The sequence below is a fragment of the Enoplosus armatus genome, chromosome 10 (genome assembly GCF_043641665.1).
Source record: "Enoplosus armatus isolate fEnoArm2 chromosome 10, fEnoArm2.hap1, whole genome shotgun sequence".
NCBI lineage: Eukaryota > Metazoa > Chordata > Actinopteri > Centrarchiformes > Enoplosidae > Enoplosus > Enoplosus armatus.
In genome coordinates, this window is record NC_092189.1 from 7,799,954 (window position 1) to 7,818,120 (window position 18,167).

General features: G+C 41.7%; 2 protein-coding genes across 2 annotated transcripts; one reads left to right on the plus strand and one right to left on the minus strand.

The window, feature by feature from the left end:
• Positions 1–426: 426 nt before the first annotated feature.
• cdhr2 (cadherin related family member 2) lies at positions 427–11,454 on the plus strand. Its single transcript, XM_070913687.1, has 30 exons — positions 427–490; positions 591–650; positions 776–915; positions 1,026–1,079; positions 1,167–1,256; positions 1,452–1,541; positions 1,635–1,757; positions 1,857–2,003; positions 2,343–2,418; positions 2,512–2,621; positions 4,009–4,230; positions 4,374–4,523; positions 4,649–4,810; positions 4,894–4,955; positions 5,051–5,294; positions 6,237–6,476; positions 6,584–6,653; positions 6,736–7,320; positions 7,411–7,482; positions 7,738–7,787; positions 7,889–8,040; positions 8,639–8,735; positions 8,865–8,953; positions 9,082–9,153; positions 9,471–9,606; positions 10,232–10,353; positions 10,525–10,638; positions 10,733–10,816; positions 11,153–11,216; positions 11,299–11,454. The coding sequence occupies exons 1-30, from the start codon at positions 427–429 to the stop codon at positions 11,452–11,454; spliced, it is 3,897 nt and encodes a 1,298-aa protein (XP_070769788.1).
• A 5,854-nt stretch (positions 11,455–17,308) lies between these two features.
• adirf (adipogenesis regulatory factor) lies at positions 17,309–18,124 on the minus strand. Its single transcript, XM_070912790.1, has 3 exons — positions 18,046–18,124; positions 17,792–17,854; positions 17,309–17,412 (listed from the first exon to the last, which is right to left on the minus strand). The coding sequence occupies exons 1-3, from the start codon at positions 18,122–18,124 to the stop codon at positions 17,309–17,311; spliced, it is 246 nt and encodes an 81-aa protein (XP_070768891.1).
• Positions 18,125–18,167: the final 43 nt, after the last annotated feature.

The window sequence follows — 18,167 nt, forward strand, 5'->3', positions numbered from 1 at the left end:
TAACAATCTTGAATCTTGATTGCCTTGAAAATTTGCTCAGATATTAATGGCTGCCAGAGGATGAATCCTACATACTTTGATGAGCCACTGACTTTTCCTCTAGCGCAGTTTTTAGTGAAATATCTTTAGATGGATTGCTGTTAAATTTGGTACTGACATTCATAACCCATTAATTGTAATAACTTTATACATTAAATATTCTACCTGCTAAACATTAGCATGTAAACATGCTGATGTTAGGATTTGGCTCAAAACACGACTGTGCCTATACAACCTCACAAAACTGCTAGCAAGACATCATATGGTCTTGTTGTTTGATAATTGACGATTAATCAATTATTAAAACAGTTGCCAACTAATTCTCTGTTAATTGACTAATTGTATTAGCTCTACTTATTAGATTACTCTTTCTTTTCATTTGCAGACATGGAGGGCATCACAGGAAGTATGTTGTTGTTGTGCCTCTTGTACCTTATCAGCTTAACTAATGGTAAGTGTTCAGTTAATTTTATTGTGACTATGTCATCATGTCTTTATATCACCACTTAACATTCTGCTTATACTGCGTGTTATACTGTGTGTTTCTACAGCAAATACCAGTCCTGCAATCCAAACTTTTGTTTATAGTGTGTGTGAAGACACCCCCATAGGTATATATATTTGTGTGTGTGTGTGTGTGAAATATTGAAAGCAATTTTTATTTCACTTTTGTGACATTATTCCTCAACAAATACTGCACACATTTATGTATGTTCCACTGATGTTGTTTTCATAGGTAGAGTTGCGTTTACTATAATCGCAACAGATACAGAAAATGACAAACTGACTTATTCACTCACTGGGCCCAATGCTGGATACTTCACAGTTGACAACAACACTGGGAGAGTATCAGTTGCAAGGGAACTAGATAGAGAGGTATGGTGTGGTGGAAGTAGAGACTTTTCAGTTCTCAACAGTTTCATTTTGATTCTGCGTCTATGTGTTTTATCAATTTATCTAATAGTTCTTAATTGTTTTTATTCTAGGGGGGTGGTGATTTAATGCCAATTGGAGTTGTTGTCTCTGATGGTCCCAATGCTGTAAGTGACAGTTCAGTTTGTGTTAATCATCCATTTCCATCAGTTTGTTCATTATATTCATATAGCACATCATGCAATGTCTTTCAGACACCAGCCAATTTAAATCTAATATTATTAGATGACAACGACAACAAACCCATATTTCAGGAATCTTCATATGATGTTAATGTCCCAGAAGTAAGTCAAACTCTACTCCAGCATGTCATGTTGTTAGTATATATAATGTCAGTGAACCATGTACTCCAAGAATCTGTGATAGAAGAGCATCAATGTGCCATCCATCATGATGTCAGCATTAACTTACACAGTTGTTAATGCTGAGATACATTTGTGTGTTTAATTTTCTGTTTTTCCCCCCATCCAATTCATCAGGATACCACCGTAGGTACGTCTCTGTTTAGGGTGCAGGCCAGTGATAGAGACAGTTCAAATGCCGGTGTTATTAAATACAGCATTGATGAAGTAAGCGTCCTTTGTAAATCATGTAATTGATTCATATTATATTCTGATGTTCCATAATCTTTATTGAAGCATCATTTACACTGTATTTTCTAGGTTACTCCATCTGATGGATTCAGTCTGTTTAGCATTGTAAACACAACTGGTGAAGTCAAATTAAGTGGACGTCTGAATTATATTGAATTGAGCACTTTCTATCGGCTGAAGATTAACGCAACTGTAAGTATCACACTATCAGATATTTCCTTTTTCAACAAAATCCTCTGTTAAGCAGCATATGATTTTTGAATTTAAATGTCTTTGTGTGTCCCATAACAGGATGGTGGTGGCCAATGTTATTACAATGAAACCAAGTACTTCTCAAGCGTTGTTTTTTCCTTCATTACGGTTGTGGACGTCCCAGACCTCAGCCCAGAGTTCCGTGGTCTTCCCTACTTAGGGAAAGTTGAAGAAAATTCTCCTGTGGTGAGTGTTGATAGATTTTATTGAAAGTGCTGCATTGTTAAATGTGCTTATCTGATTGATGTTAATTTTCAAAGAGCCCATGAAAAGGAAATTAAGGTTTTATTATCAGTATGTAAATATATTATATATATCAATATTACACATTTTCACATTTCTTTGTATGACACCTGCTTTTAATTGTGATACATGTACATACATGCCGTTTTAATGTACATTTTTGTCCATTTTGTGTGACAAAGCTGCAAATCATGGTCTGATATGACACAAATCAACAGGCAGTGAGCTGCTGAGGCTTTCAACTTCTTTTGGTTTCCAAAAATATTATTTTTCCTTTGCCAGGGCACGTCTGTTTTCAGAGTGACTGCCATAGACCGGGACACAGAAGTCAATGATGATATCATCTATGCCATTGAAAGTGAGCCTCATCAACTTAAATAAAAAAGTTAGAACAATTTGTTGTTTGCACTGAGTGACTAAGAAAAAAATGCTTTTCCACATTGTTTGACAGAGTCCACAGCAGATGGCCTGTTTAAAATCTCAAGTGATGATGGCGTCATATCTGTACAATCTGCAATTGACAGAGAAGATATTGGTGACACTGTTACCCTGACTGTAACGGTACAGTTACATTTTTACACATACATCAATTTCCTCCTTACTATTTTATTTTTGTTGGGCATGTTCTCAGTAGGCACAGAGTAATAGTACTATATATGTTTTTCAAAGTTTTAGTGTACAGTTGCTGCAGTAAAAATGACTAGTGTACTGAATAGTTCCTATTCCATTAAGTATCATAGTGACTACAATACAGTTCCATGGTGACAAAGGTTTTTAGGTTTTTCACTTATGTACCACTGTTAAAGGAATGGTTCAACATTTTGCAGAGTGTGAGATAAGAAGATTAATACCACTCATGTCTGTACGCTAAATAGAAAAGCTAGAGCCAGCCGGTGATTAGCTTAGCTTAGCATAAAGATTGGAAGCATGGGAAAACAGCAAGCCATGGTTAAAAAAGAATTTGAAAAATGTACGGATTGAACAAACGAGATATGGCACGTTGATAAGGTAGCATTAGAGATGCTGGAGGGAAGATCTTCTCTAACTCTCAGCAAGAAAGCCACTAAGCGTATTTCCCAAAATGTTGAGCTATTCCTGTAAGATTTTAAAAATTTGTTTTGCCAAACCTCTCATCGTTCTTTGAGCCCATTCAGTTCCAAACAGCGCAGAAAACAAAGCTCAAGCTAATACATCAATGTGTTTTGCATCAAAATGAGGCTGGAAAGTAGAAACATTTTAAGAGTTTACTCTCACCTTGAAGAACATGTCATGTTCAAGAGCCAGGAGGGACAGTCTTCTGCTGAACACAGGTCGAATGGAGGTGTCATGGCGAGGAACCCAGGGAGTGAGACTGTGTGGGCGCAGCGTCTTGATAAGGCTTCATAACTTCATTGTCCCTCCTGTGGCTCCTGTAATGAGAGAGAATGAGGCGAGGAAGCAGTAAAGGGGTTTGTGAGAAGCGTTGTGAGAACAAGGTTAGACACACCTGTTAAGGTGCATAGGCACAGGAAATTGGATTAGAACTAGGCGTGATGTTTGTTCCTGGTCCTAACTCATAATAACTTCATTTATGTTAGAACCAGTCTTATCGCAATCACAGCACATAAACACCAAACAAAGGAAAGATGCCTACTGCAGTGATTTTACACAATTATTGTACTCAAGTTTCAGTACCTCAAAACATGCAGAAAAAAAACAAGAGGAGGGGGAAATATCTCTCAAGCAGTCTCATAATGATCATTTATGTGTTACCATTCTTTGGCTTGATACATTGTGTTGTATGAAGGGTGTAGTACATAATTAATGTGACAAACATTTCTCACACATTTGAGAATAATTAAAACTAAATATTACATAAAGTCTTCTTGAGTTTTGAGAACCTTATTTAATTAAGAGCATGTTGGCAAATGTTTAGATGGTGAAATTATTACATTTTGTTCTATTTTAGGCTACGGAGTCCAATCTAGACATCCATGGGTTCCATGCCAACACCACAGCAAATGTACAGATCAACATCATCGACATCAATGACAACAAGCCGCAATTTTACAAGTGCGGAGGCTCAGGAGACGAGCTCTCCTGTGTGGAGGCGAGTCACTTCACAGGAGAGGTCTTTGAGAACTCGTTGGGGTCTGTATTCATCAACATGACGGTCAAAGATAGGGATAGGGTAAGAAAATCACCAAAAAAAGAAAACAAGAAAACAGTCTTCAATTAAAAGATAAGGTTTTCCTGTAATGCATGTATAATAAGTGACCAGCTCCAAGTAGCATTAATGATCAGGCATGAATCATCTTTCTTGGCTTTTCACAGATTTCCACAACTGAGCTAACCCTGAGGGGAGCTGACAAAGACGTGTTTTCTGTGGAACCTCAATCTACCATGTCGGACAGCATTGTTCAGCTTCTAGTCAAGCAGTCCCAAAAACTGGATTTTGAAGAAATACAGGAAATGGTTCTTGAAGTACGATAAGTTAAAAACAGGCCATGAGTCTGTGATAATAATATTAGCAACTTCTTTCATCTTTTGGTTATCATATGTGTGATTTTTAAAGCACTTGACCAGTCTGTGCTTGTGTTATGGTGCAGGTGATTGCCACAGATAAAGAAGAACCCATCTTCCAGTCCACTGCGACAGTTACAATTACGATCAAGGACACCAATGACAACAGCCCAGTGTTCCCACAGGACACGTACAAGTTGAATGTGGCTGAGCACTCTCCTGTTGGGACAATAGTGGCGAACATTACTGTAAGTCCTTTACTATCTGGATTCAACAGTTTGGGCTTGCATTTAAGAAACTCTTGAATCAGAGGAGTTGTTTTTTTCCCCAGGCAGAGGATCCTGACACGATGGATCAAGGCAACATCACCTACAGACTTCTTCCAGACAGCATGTATGTCCACACTTATTTGAATACAGCCACTGTCTACATTTTGCTGTCATGCAAACTGGGACAACACCACTTAGAAGTCTGTATCTGTGTTTCAGACTACTGTATTTCGACGTGGAGCCACATACGGGCTCAATTTATGTGAAGAACGAAACCCTGTTGGATCGCGAGGCCAGATCACTGTATTCAGCGACGCTGCAGGCCAGAGACACAGACGGCAAGCCCAGCACCACATTACTGGAGATCACTGTGACTGACATCAACGACCAACATCCAGTCATGAACAGAGACTCTTACGTGGAGTTTGTTGAAGAGGGCGGACATCTTGATCTTAAGATAGAGGTAACTGTGAGAGATCAATGAGATAACAGTAAATATTTCCATCTCATAGGTGTTGATGCTGTACTTAACAGGATTTCTCATTTCTTTGATTCCCTGTTTCAATAAATAGTTTGACACCTCAATTCCACAGGTTTTGTAATGGAAAAAGAAAAACATTGCAGAGAGTTGCAGAAAGCAATTTGAAAGTCAAAAATGTTTCATTTTATTCATCATCATTTTATAATTTTAGGGATGGAGGATGTGGACACCGCTGTTATCTTGTAGTCTCAGGGTGTTTTTCATATAGGCTCCTATTTCCAATAAAGAGACATCTTAAAAGAGTTCTCCACCGATTTAGCGCTTTACACTTCCATAGCATTATCAAACTGGACGGTTTAATAAAATCAGAATCAAAATCGATGCAGCAGAACCAGAGATATACTCTTCATTCTTCTTCCTTGTCAAGACCTGGTGCCTACGTTACCCACAATTACCACAATGCAGCCTCTTGCTTCAAGCAGACATGAGTGGGCTACAGAGGTATGCCTCACTTTTTTCTAACTCCACGCCCCTTGTAGTCTTCAGCCCCATCAGACGTTCACTACAGCATACAATTATATTTTAGACAATAGTATTCTTCCAACATAGTGGCAAACGTTTGGGGAGGGCCCTCTGCTGCTTCAACGTGACAATGCACAAATGCAGGTCCATAAAGAAATTATTTTCCCAGTTTGGTGTGGAAGTACAGTGCCCGACCTCACTAATGCTCCTGTGGCTGAATGGGAGCAAATCCCTGCAGATGGGTTCAGCCTTCCCAGAAGAGTGGAAGCTGTTGTAGCAGCACGTTAATGACCACCGTTTTGGACCAAGATGTTCAACACATATAGTCCACATGCCTTTTTTGGGGCCTTTTCTGAAATGTAGTGTCTTGACGATTTCTTTTCATGTTTCTCATTCGGACAGGCTACTGATGCAGATGACTCCGCTACGGTAAACAGCCAGATAGTGTTTGGAATTGTACCAAGCAGGTACAGCAATAACTTCACCATCAACCCTAACACAGGTGTGTTAACAAACAACGGTGAGCTTGATCGTGAGGCCCTCGACCCGAATCTGGGAGGGAAGATCGAGCTCAATATAACGGCAACTGACAAGGGTAGCCCCCCATTGTCTACCATGGTAACAGTTATCATCAATGTAGAGGTAAGTCTTCAGCAGTTTGAAGAAAATTATAGGTGCTGTGATGCTACTGATGCTGCCACTTCTGGTAAGGATGATAGCAGTCAATGTTTTCTTTTGATGCATCCCAGGATGTCAATGACAACACACCACAATTTGAAGCCTCCTCTTATGAATTCTCTGTTAAAGAAGGAGAAAAGGGTCAGTATTTATTTTTATGAAGCACTTTCAACGGTTCATAACTGTGTGGCTGTATTTTGATTTTATTTTCCCATCCAATCAGGTGCATTTGTGGGTTCTGTTTACGCTGAAGATTTGGACCAAACGACAGCCTATAGCCGCATTTCTTTCAGCATCATTAATGGAAGCTTTGGCAGCTTCATCATTCGGACCTTTGCAGAGGGACGGGGTTACAGGGGAAACATCACCGTGGACCCTGATATTGAGCTGGACTACGAGAGCGCTCGCAAACAATTCAAGCTGCAGGTAGAGGCAACAGATCTGGAAAAGGAGAAAGCTGTAGTGATGGTGAAGGTGAACGTGGCAGACGTGAACGATGAGAGGCCCGAGTTCAAGCTGATAGCGTCCGTGACAGTGAAGGAGAACACCAACATCAGCGGGGCTGTTGGGAGTTTTACAGGATGGGACAAAGATGGAAACCACTCACTGGTCTATGAGCTGGAATCCATCAAATGCAGATGCAACAGCTCTCTGACACACTGCAGTAGCTTCATCCTGGATCCGACGGGGGAAGTCAGAGTCAACCCGGAGGAGCTGGTAGATTATGAGCATTGTGACCAGGTGGTGATTGAGGCTCAGGTGGTGGACGAGTTCACAGAGAAAGGAGAGAACAACAGTGTCACAACAGGTCAGCACTGGCTTGAGATAATAAACAGATAATAACCTACAAACACTCATCTCACGTCACTTCATGTCATTTTTCTTTTAATGATTTCAGGAGAAATGGTAATCAACATTGAAGACATAAACGACAATGCTCCAGAATTCATTTTCTCAGATTCCGTATTTGGTGAGTTTATATTTGAGTTTTATATCACTGTTAGTAAAGTTGAATGAAAGCAGTGTTTAATTTTGGCCTGTCTGGTCTGTCTACTCGTGACCCATTGTCACGGCTCGCATGTGTCTCTGGTTTATGACCAAGTCAACCAAAGGCTGTTTTTTTTCCACATTGGATTTGAGACACATTTTTGTTGAATTTTGTCCTTTTTGTCTGTTTTGACAGCATTATAATGGTTACTACTGATTTTCTGTCTTTGGATTTTAGTTGTGGTGTCAGAAAGTGCAAGTAAGGGGACGTCAGTTGCTGCAGTCACTGTGAGTATGAATGAAAAACAAATAACTGGCAGGATTTCAGCTTCATCCTATATGTGCCATGGCGTCTAGACATTTTTGCTTGCATCTCTTGTTGCTCTCAGGCTACAGACCTTGACTCTGGAATAAACAGGGAGATTGAGTTTAAAGTCACAGCAGTCCAATTTGAAGACACCAACAATCATACAAGTAACATGAGGATGCTGTTCGAGGCCGTCACCACACAGCAAAAGGACATTTATGTTGGAATTATTCAGTGAGTACGAAGTGATCCATCTGCTACCATTCTGCCCTAAACACTTTTTGGGTTTTCTTACAATCTTTGGTGTTTACTGCTGCACTGGATGGATCTTTGAACAGGTCAGGGGGAGCCCTGGACCAGAGCCTCTGTTTGAAGTGACTATTAATATTTGTTGTTGGAAAGTCAATCAAACAACCACCAAGAGATGCAAAATGGCCACAAAGGGATGTAAAATGACTACAAAGAGACACAGAGTGACTACAAAGAAACAAAACAACTGCAAAGAGGCACATAACAACAACAACAACAACAACAACAGAAAGATGCAAAATTATTACAAGAAGACACAAAAATGACTGCAATGAGACACATAACTACTACAAAGAGACACAAAACTGCCACAAAGACACACAATGACTACAAAGATGACCACAAAAAGACGGAAAACGGCAACAAAGAGAAAATTACCACAATGTGTCTCTTTCAGTCTGGGAGTCTTGGCCCTATGTAGGAGGGGTGGGGGTGGTATGGGCTTATACATGTCTGTGGTCAGGGGCCCGTTGTCTCGTAATCTGTTTATGGCTCTACTTGTGATTTCCTCCACTTTCCACAGAACTACAGAGGGGCTTGATATGACACTGAAAGGGAAGTATTTGGTAACAGTAACTGCAACTGATGCCGGCGACCTCTCCACCAGCACCGTACTGGAGGTGAGTGACTGACATCAAGCAGCGGGATTTTCATTCATGACCCGCAGTGAAACTTGTCTGTGTTGTAAACACCAGACAGAAATTAAGACTTCAGTCTGTGTTAATACTTCTGTTCTTTTTATTTTGCAGATTTTCACAGTTGACGAATCATATAAAGTTGAACTTGAGTTTACATCTTCCGAAGACGAGGTTGAAAAAAACCTCAATGAAATCCTCAAGTACATTTCTCCTTGCTATACTGTTACTTTTAGTAAAGTTTTAATCTGATAACAGAGAATTGAGGAACTGTTGTATTTTCATTTAATTAACACTTAAACCTATTCTCATCTGATCTCTACATTTCCAGGGCGCTTACTGCTGCCACCAAGGCTGCAGTTGAAATTGTTGCAATCAGGTCCGACACTGCTCGAGCATCCAGGCAAGTTCCTTTTCTCATCATCTCTAAATTTAAATCACCATACATCAAAATAAATTACACTGATGCAGATCATGAATTATTGGCTGGTGTTGACAGGAACTCCAAAATAATCTTCACTTGCATGCACAGACTGCTGTCCACTAGGTGGTGCCAGTGTCCCTGTAAACAATCATACTGTTGAGGATAAATTATCTGCTGATAATTGTAGATGCTAATTGCAGCAACACAAGAGGATTTTGGTTTTAAATTTAAAACGCCTGAAAAAGTTCATTTAGGTTTGTTATTTTAAGTGAGTGAGTAAGTTCTTCTTCTCTCAGGGCTTCAAGTAACACTATAATAGTGGCATATTTTGTCTACTCCAACGGGACTGCTCTTACCTCTAATGAAGTGGAAAAGATGCTCTCTGATCCTGAACATTATCTTGCGCTGGGGCAGCTGGGCCTCAAGAACATTGTAAGTATGAGCAGTGTTAGAGCTGAAGGGTCTCTTTTCTGTTCTGTCTGTTATAGTGTGCTTTCTTCAGGCTACATTATCAACTTAATTAAAGCAGTGTTACAGTGTTACCCCTTGTGCAGTTTTGGAGTAGTTCTCCATCATTTCTTCTCCCACTGCTGTTGATGTATCATTTTCCTCAGTACTGGAAGACATTTTCTTTTACACGGGACAGTGAGTCCCTGAAATAGAACACCAAGTAAAACTAAATCATAGCAAGAAGCACATCAGTACTGCTACTGTTTCTGTGACAGAGTGTTGCAAATGTTTAAAATATTAAGCAAAGCTACAACATATTGAGCCTCTTTGGAAGCTAAAAGTAATGACAATTTCTTTCAACTTTTCCGCATAGCCGTACATCAATTGTGCCTGAGAACACTAAAATGAAGATTAGTGTTGTTATCACAATAATGATTTATTTATTTTATTTTGCGTCTGGGATTTGTTTAGCTGAACTGTTAATTGGGAGGAAAGGTGCAGCCAGGGGGGTGGTTGTGGTGTTTGAACCCTGCTATCATTATTATTATTATATTTTACTATAATTTATAACTATATACAAAAGATAGATTTCTTACTTCTGTTTCAGGGGAAAGCTCCTGTGAACGAACCAGACGCAGACCCCGTGCAGTACATCCTGCTGGGGATGGTGGGAGGCCTCATCATTGTGCTGGCTGTCCTCACCATCTCCCTGATGTGCACTCGCAGAAAGTAAGAAAAAGGGATTAAAGGGAAGTTAGGCACAGGATTGGACAGGACAATTAACTATTAACAACACAGTTAATACCAGTAAAGCCACACTTCCCAGCTTCCAAAGTACCATTGATCTAAAAACATCTATGAGCTTTGTCTGTTTACTAATCAACTCACTTCACACTACAGCTACAGGAGGAAGCTAAAGGCAGCCAAAGCCATGAACTCTGCATCCATGGTGACCTCTGAAAACCAGAAAAGTGGTCCTGTGGTGCCTGGAACCAACAAGTACACCATGGAGGGGTGAGGAGACAACAGAATGAACGCAATAAAGGATGAAATATAACATATCTCTGACTGTGTTCGTCTTCCTGTGTCTGTCATTATTTGCTAACAGGGCTAATCCTGTTCTCAACCTGAATATCAACACAACCATGGTCCTGGACGTGGACGAGGAGAGCTCAGACGTGGACAAAGTCAGGTAAAGAAACGCTCTCTGTGATGACCTCGGCCATCTGTTGATAGCGGTTATTTGCTCGGTCACCGCAGTTTGACAGGTTGGCGGCTCACAGTGACACACGACCTCTCTCTCCTCGCTGTAGCAGTGCTGGTTAATAGACTGGGATTGTTTCCAGGTGAACATTTTGTCCCAGTGTGCTCACTACAGCCTGTTGTGATGGAGACACATTTTGACTCCCATCGTTGGCATGTGACCTTTATTTAAATCAAAAACCAACACAAACACTCTCTTTCTGAAATGGTTAATTGAGCAAATGGAGATTATAAATTGACACCTTTGTTTTTCTTTTGCCATTAGTCTCAACTCTCTGGACTACAGCGATGACATGACCCTTCCTGAGAAGGATTCACAACCGATCATGGTGAGTTTATATTTTTAAGTACATCTTCATTTGTACTTATTAGAATATGATCTAATTTCAAAACTTGTCTGCTCCTCATTAGCAGATGATCCAGGAGGAGGAGGAGGAGGAGGACGGCGGGCCACCAGAGTACATTGAGCCTCTGGGTGCAGCGCTGGCCCAACGGGGCCAGAAGAAAGGCTCTGACAATCCTCGCGTGGGTATTAGTAACCCCGTGTTCAGCACTACAGACCTGTGATGTGTATAATGAAGGTAAAGCTCTGTTCGAAGTTTACCAGTCTACCAGCACATCTCCTTGTACGAGGACATGGAAAACTTTGGATAGAGCCCAGCAACCTGTTTCCAGTCTTCATGCTAAAGCTAATTGCTAATTGCCTGCTGGATGTAGCTTCATATTTAGCACAAGCACATGAGAGTGGTTCAAACCTTCTCATATAGCTCTCTGCAATAAAACGAACAAGTGTATTTCCCAAACTGTCTAACTCCTTCCTTAAAACATAAATCTCATCTAGACACTGAAAAATTAGACAAAAGCAAAAGGAAAGCAAACAAAACAATTGTTTCTTGCACATATGAATCACTTTATTTTTGTTAAGCGACGGTTTAAAAACTGTTTGGTTTGCTTTGAAGTTATGTCAACACACAATTCTAATTTTTTGTTGCAGCTGATGCTACTAGAAAGAAAATCCAAAAAGGAAAGAGGAAAATATTGCATAATGTCAATGTATGAATGAAAATCTTAATCTTATTTATGAGCCGAAAGGCTTAGCTTTGTGCATGTTTAGTTAGTCAGTATTTGCTTTGGGTTTGAGATACTTGTTACTTAAATAAAATCTCATGCAGTGTGACTTTGTGACAAGCAGCAGACTGAAAAAACAATTTCACTGTTTACTGACATCTAAATGAATGTATCAAGTGCAATCTGTAAATAAAATCAATTTCTCCAAATGTGTGTTTGATCCCACTCTTATGACTTCAACATATGAACACCAACATCACTGACACTGTAGCAACCGCTGAATTAAAATACATTTAAAATAAGTTTCATCACATAATTTACAACTGAATCACTAAATATGGTATTAAAATACAGTAAGTAGTAATGACTAAAATACCCTCATATCAAGGTGTCATTGCTTTTGTCAAATGATCACGATTGTGCTCGTCATCAATACATTTTTATACTTTTCACAATACAAACAAGTCAAAACATTGTGCCAAATCTAAAAGCAGAATATAAGACATACAAAAGCCTGCGCTAATGGTGGGGACTCCTCTCACACACAGATCAAGGCAACATTTAGACCAATTTTAACTTCCATACGTTCCAAACAAAATGACCTCCAGGCTGTAGTGACTGACCACGGGGCCATAAATCACACTCAAAAACTGTCACTCTACCATCATCTCTTTCAGCTGATGCTGTGTTAAGCATATTAGCAACCAGGAGGAGGGTTGCCATGGCTTCATATTGTCTGAGGTGCATTGAAAAAAAAGCATCAACAGCTCAAATGACTCAGTAGACAATTGAATGGTTTGGTTGAAAAACATTAAAGGATAAGAGCTGACGATGGGATTGATACATCACCCTCGTTCTTCCAAATGTAGAAACATGGAAGAAACATCTTGTATGGCTGATTCTGAGCTCCATGATAGAAGTTGTATATTAAATGCTTTTGTGCTTTTTTTTGTCTCGTGCGAGGAAGTGATTTGCTTCTCACACTTTCAAGACAATGTCACGTTGAAGTGAATCAGTGAGTGCACTGTATCACAGTCACGTTCATCAGGTATCATGTGATTTTCCAGCACAGGGGTTTTTTCACCATTCTTGTGTCACTCAGCAGTATGAGCTTTGGAGCAACAATGCGGCTGCTGCATGTTCTCCATCAGCTGACGGAAGGGGTTTCTTCTGCGGCGGCTCACCTCCCCATCTCGCTCTCCCCTCTTCCCCGCCCGGCCCTTACCCGAACCCGAACCCCCCTGGGTGGACACTGAAGACAGAGGCATGGCCGAGGGGTTGAGCGGAGGAGGGGGAGGCATGGAGGGCTGCTGCTTCTTCTTCACCTGTTTCTCCAGGTGTTTCTGGATGGCTGAGCCCAGCACAGTCACTTCCACCACCGCCCCGTACACCTCCCACGTCATCCCCTTTTCATCCCAGCTCACCTCCTGCACCGGCTCCTCGCCTTTCTCCTTACCATTTATTGCCTCGTCTTCAGCGGTTACTTTCTTCTCCTCTTGAACTACTTCCTCTTGGGCCTCCACCACCTGCTCCTTTTTATCCTCTTCCTCCTCCACTATCTTCTCCTCTGTGCTGGCTTCCTTCCGGATCTCAGGGAAAGTGGTGTTGGTGGGCGTTCTCGGGGTCATAGGTGCTGTAGCGACAGAGCGAAACTCCACCTGCTGTCCCACCTGCAGCTCAGCGTCTTTAGCATCCACAGCTCCGCATTTCCCGAAAGAGCTGGGGAAGTAGAAGGCATGGTCCCCCTCAGGAGGGGTCATGGGGCTGGTAGCCGCAGACTGACACTGCACCACCTCCAGGCTCACCTGTGTGCGGATGTTGTGGCAGCCGAAGGGAGCTGGAGATTCAGGGACAGGAGGCTTTGTCTGGGAAAGGTCTCTCACCTCTCCACATGCTTCTTTGTTTTCTTTGACCTCTGACTTTTCACATTGCATGACTCTTTTTGCTTCATCACAAGCAGAAACAAAGGACTCTTCTGTTTTGTTCTGTGGGGGGTTTGTGTTTGAGGTGTCCTGTATGTGATCAGGAGCAACAGTTTCTGTGGAGATATTTTCCTTTCCATCCCCCCTCTTTACATCGCTGTTGTTTTCTCCGAGTTCCTCATGTTCATCTATTTTGACCATCTCTGGCTCTATGGGATAAAAAGATGACTCGGCCTGCTCTTCCTCTTCCTCCCCATCGTTGCCATGATGGGTCACCAGGATTTTAATGTCTTGATCCATGCTTCCCATCCTCTGCTGCTTACACTGCTGATTACTATCCTCCAGAGTTACTTGTGAATCTCTTAACCCAGCAGCGGGGGAGCTAGCGGAGCTCTCTGGAGATGCATTGGAGCTGAAGCCTTCATTCAGCTCCTTTGATGTGGTGAATTTCAAATCTCCAGTTATCTCTGACTCAGCCTCAGCTGGACTTTTTGTCGCGGGGAAACTCTCTTGCTGGCCACTCTCCCTCTGCCCCTCGCTCTCTTTCACTTTCTCCTCCTTCCCCACTGTCTCTCTCCCAATAAGCTCTGGGAAAGCCGAGGTCGATGGCGTCTTTGGGGTCATGGGGGACGTGGCAACAGAGCAGAACTCCACCTGCTGACCCACCTGTAGCTCGGCGTCTTTGGTGTTAGCACCCACAGCTCCGGATCGCCCAAAAGAGCTGGGGAAGAAGAAGGAGTGGCTGCCCTCGGGAGGTGTCATGGGGCTGGTGGCTGCAGAGCGACACTGGACCACCTCCAGGCTGACCTGTGTACGCATATGCTGCTGGCCGACAGGAGCTGGGGAACGTGGATCGGAGGGGGCTGGAGTTGATGGCACAGACACCAAGATATTCTCGACTTCTGCCCCTTTTTCTCTATCATGACCCATGTTCTCATCCTCTCCATCTCCATCACTCAGGAACTTATTAGAGAATGTGGTGTCATTATGTGTAGCTGTTGTTGTTTCATCAGCTTCTGGCTGTTGTGTCAGAGGGATGGCGTCAGTCTGTTCAGAGCCTTTAACTCCTACAGAGTCTGATTGTTTAGCGTTGCCACAAACCCCTCCTGAAACCACTTGATCTTTGGATATTGGATTCTTATCTCTCTCCTCGACGTAGCTGGCATTCATGTGAAGCGTTGGCTGATAGTCCCCATGAGTTGTCGACTCTTGACTCATGTTTATCTGAGGTCCCTCAGGCTCGGTGCTGCCATCTGAGCTGCCTGGACGCTCTCCATCATCTGCCTTCTCGCAGGGCTTGTGGTCCTCTCTAAGACCTCTCATCTCATCCTTAAGACTTCCCATTTTGTCTCGGCATTAAATGAAGTACCTGTGGGGCATAACACAGCACTGACACACTGTTTGAGCAATTTGTAATCAGTAACTATGACAACAAGCGGAGTGGAGTGAAAATTGAAGGTTTGTTTTGGGGGATAAAATTATTCTGTCGTGCGATGTCGATGTCAAGTATCCAAACACTGACATGCAACCAAGTTACACCATTGCTACTATTTGATGGGAATTACTCACATGCTTATTAAGTATCACAGGACACCGGAATCTGGGATATTTAATATTATTACATGCATAATTAAACTGCATTTTAAATGCCAGATTCTTTTGAACATTTCACTGTTTGATGATATCTCAGATTGTACCTTTCTAACCTAAAAATATATCCACCTAGTTCATATTCTAGTTATGCTTGAATCCATAATCACATAAAAAGTCATGCACAGGAACACAGTACTTGTCAGTACTTGTCAAATTTTAACTATGAAAACAAGCAGCATAAAACAAATTACAGGAAATCATGAGTAACAGACATACCTCAGCAGTCTAAGTCCGACTGAAATCTCTCCACAACTTTCTCTCAGATATTTGGGTCAAACATTGCAAATCTCTCCGTTGATCGAGACCCACATCTGTCCGTGTTTCTCCCCTGTTGATTGATAGTGATTGCAGCGGCTACAGGTTTGTCTCTAGAAGAATCTATCTTAGGCAATCCTCGCTCTTTAAGCTGTGGCTGTGTCTATTGAAAAGCTTCACATTTCCAGTTTCCCTGGAAACCACGGTCGGGCTCTGGCAGTGTGTGTGGTAATGTAATGACAAAATCTATGTTCAGCTCTCTCATCATCAGTAAATTATAGTAATTAACTCCAGGTTCTCATAGCAACACAATGGCAACTGTATGCAGGGAGATAAACCTGTGAATTGGTGAACTGGCTTCGCCGGAGACATTTTTGGAAGAGGCATAAATTGGAGATGAAAAGCTTTCATGTCACAACAGATGAGGGCTTCTGAAGGGAGGGAGAAGTATGCAGAAGAGGGATTTTTCTTCAACGGATCACTACTTTTAAGTGAGACAGCAGTGTGAAGGATTTGTTTGACCACTCTCACTGTGAATAAATTAATGTGTAATTGTAGTAAAAAAATGTGTTTTGGCAGATCACCACATGCTCATTAGAGTCCCAGGAAAGTAATGCAAACTCAGGTGTTCTGTCTAGGAAATGTGTGAAATGTTAGTAGAAGTGAGTGTTCTGCTGCAGCAGTGAGAGTGCATGAGAGACAACAGGGGATAACAGCTGAAGGAGCCTGGAGGAAGCTGCGCCTCCCACACAAACAAACACTTGTAAAACCACCACGTCTTTCGTACTCATTCCTCCCTCCAACCTCTCTGCTTTTGCGACATGCATTTCTTTAGAGCCTCAGTAATTCTGCTCGCCTCAAGTAATTGTAGAGGTTATTATTAAATATGTAGGCTATTTCTCTCATTTTTGAGAATCTTCCCTGTCTTGCTTGTACTGTAGCAGTGGGCTGCAGCTTGGCCAGAACACCGTGTACTGACAGAAGTATTCTCACCGTTAATTCAAAGGCCTCCACCAATCCCCGGCCGCCACAGAGTTCTGTTGCCTAGCAACCACTGTAGTGTGGCGGAGGGAGATGTGCTGCTGAGGGCCAAGGTAGACAAGCTCTGATCATATTCTCATCAGGAGCCATCAGCCTGCCAAAGGCCATCTTCTCAGCAATGTGTTGGTAATAATGAACGTAGTGAGCTCCGAACAACAGGATGCAGCACAGACAGCTGCTAGCAGTGTTATCTCCACTGTGTGTGGCGGGATATCACATCTTAAAAACCTGAGAAACAAGTTGGTACGTGTTTTTATTTCCCAAAATAGTCACATATAATGAAATTCTATAATAAAGCAAGAAACACAAATGGAAAATGGTGTGAGGAAAATAAGAAATAAGACAATTTATAAAGATTTCTTTTGGAATGTTTTCTGATGCCAACATACTCCCATCCCAACATCATCACATGTCTAAAACCTTTGGATGGCCAGACAAGTTGGCACCAGGTTTTCAGCTAGAATTGTTCATTTTTTCAGGGATCACTTGGTCTCCATTTTCTGTCCAAACTCCTTGATGGTGTCCGTGGCCTTGTCTGCAGCTTTTCCTATGGCTGATTGAGTCTGTCTGCCAGCTTCTTGAGCAGCTTCAAGGAGTCAGAGGGAAGCAGAAGAGAAACATTCAGGAAGTTAAACTACAAATAATTAGGCTGAAGAAAGTTGTACAGAGTTTGGTCATCAAACTTTTGTTATCAACTTCGGAGTGTAAACATAGATTTATGTGTATATAAAATATAATGTCCCAAACATTTGAGTAAATTTGTATTTCTATTGTCCACACAGTGTTGCAAATAATACATTTATAGTAATTCCAGTATCAATTTGCACACTTCCAACTCGAGATGAGAGGAGTTTTTAGTTTTTTCATCCTGTGACATCTTGAGTCGCTCTAACTCCTGTCTGCTCAAAATAATATATCCATTGTCACATCATGAAGCTTCAAACACAGAGGAGCGTGCACTTTACCCGTGTTGACTGTTTCTTTGGAGGAGTCTGCCACCTGCTGCACAGCCTCTTGAGCTGCCTGCACTGGAAACACATCACAGGGACAGTTTCAAGACTTCAAGTAAAAACTCGAAGATCTCAAAGTCCTTGTAAAAGACAATTTTGTGTGAAAGATAACAATAAAATGATCTATCAGAAAGTGTTTTATCCATCCTTTTGTTCGTCTGTCAGACCTTCCAGTGGCCCTTTGTTATCTTTTATCTGTAGTTCTGTACCTGCAGTGTCTGTGACTCCCTTCGCGGCCGAGTGGCTTGTGCCTTTCAGGCTTTCAAAGGACTTCTTGAACGAGGCCATGGCTCCTGTATTTGTCCCTGCAGCGTTCCACACATTCGTCTGA

Excerpts from the sequence above, each read along its gene's own strand:
- cdhr2 (XM_070913687.1), top strand. The coding sequence starts at position 427 with ATGGAGGGCATCACAGGAAGTATGTTGTTGTTGTGCCTCTTGTACCTT. Across the intron at positions 1,542-1,634 it reads TTAAATACAGCATTGATGAA|GTTACTCCATCTGATGGATT; the intron begins GTAAGCGTCCTT and ends TGTATTTTCTAG. Across the intron at positions 5,295-6,236 it reads ATCTTGATCTTAAGATAGAG|GCTACTGATGCAGATGACTC; the intron begins GTAACTGTGAGA and ends TCATTCGGACAG.
- adirf (XM_070912790.1), bottom strand. The coding sequence starts at position 18,124 with ATGGCCTCGTTCAAGAAGTCCTTTGAAAGCCTGAAAGGCACAAGCCAC. Across the intron at positions 17,855-18,045 it reads GGGAGTCACAGACACTGCAG|TGCAGGCAGCTCAAGAGGCT; the intron begins GTACAGAACTAC and ends ATGTGTTTCCAG. Across the intron at positions 17,413-17,791 it reads CAAAGAAACAGTCAACACGG|CTGCTCAAGAAGCTGGCAGA; the intron begins GTAAAGTGCACG and ends GACTCCTTGAAG.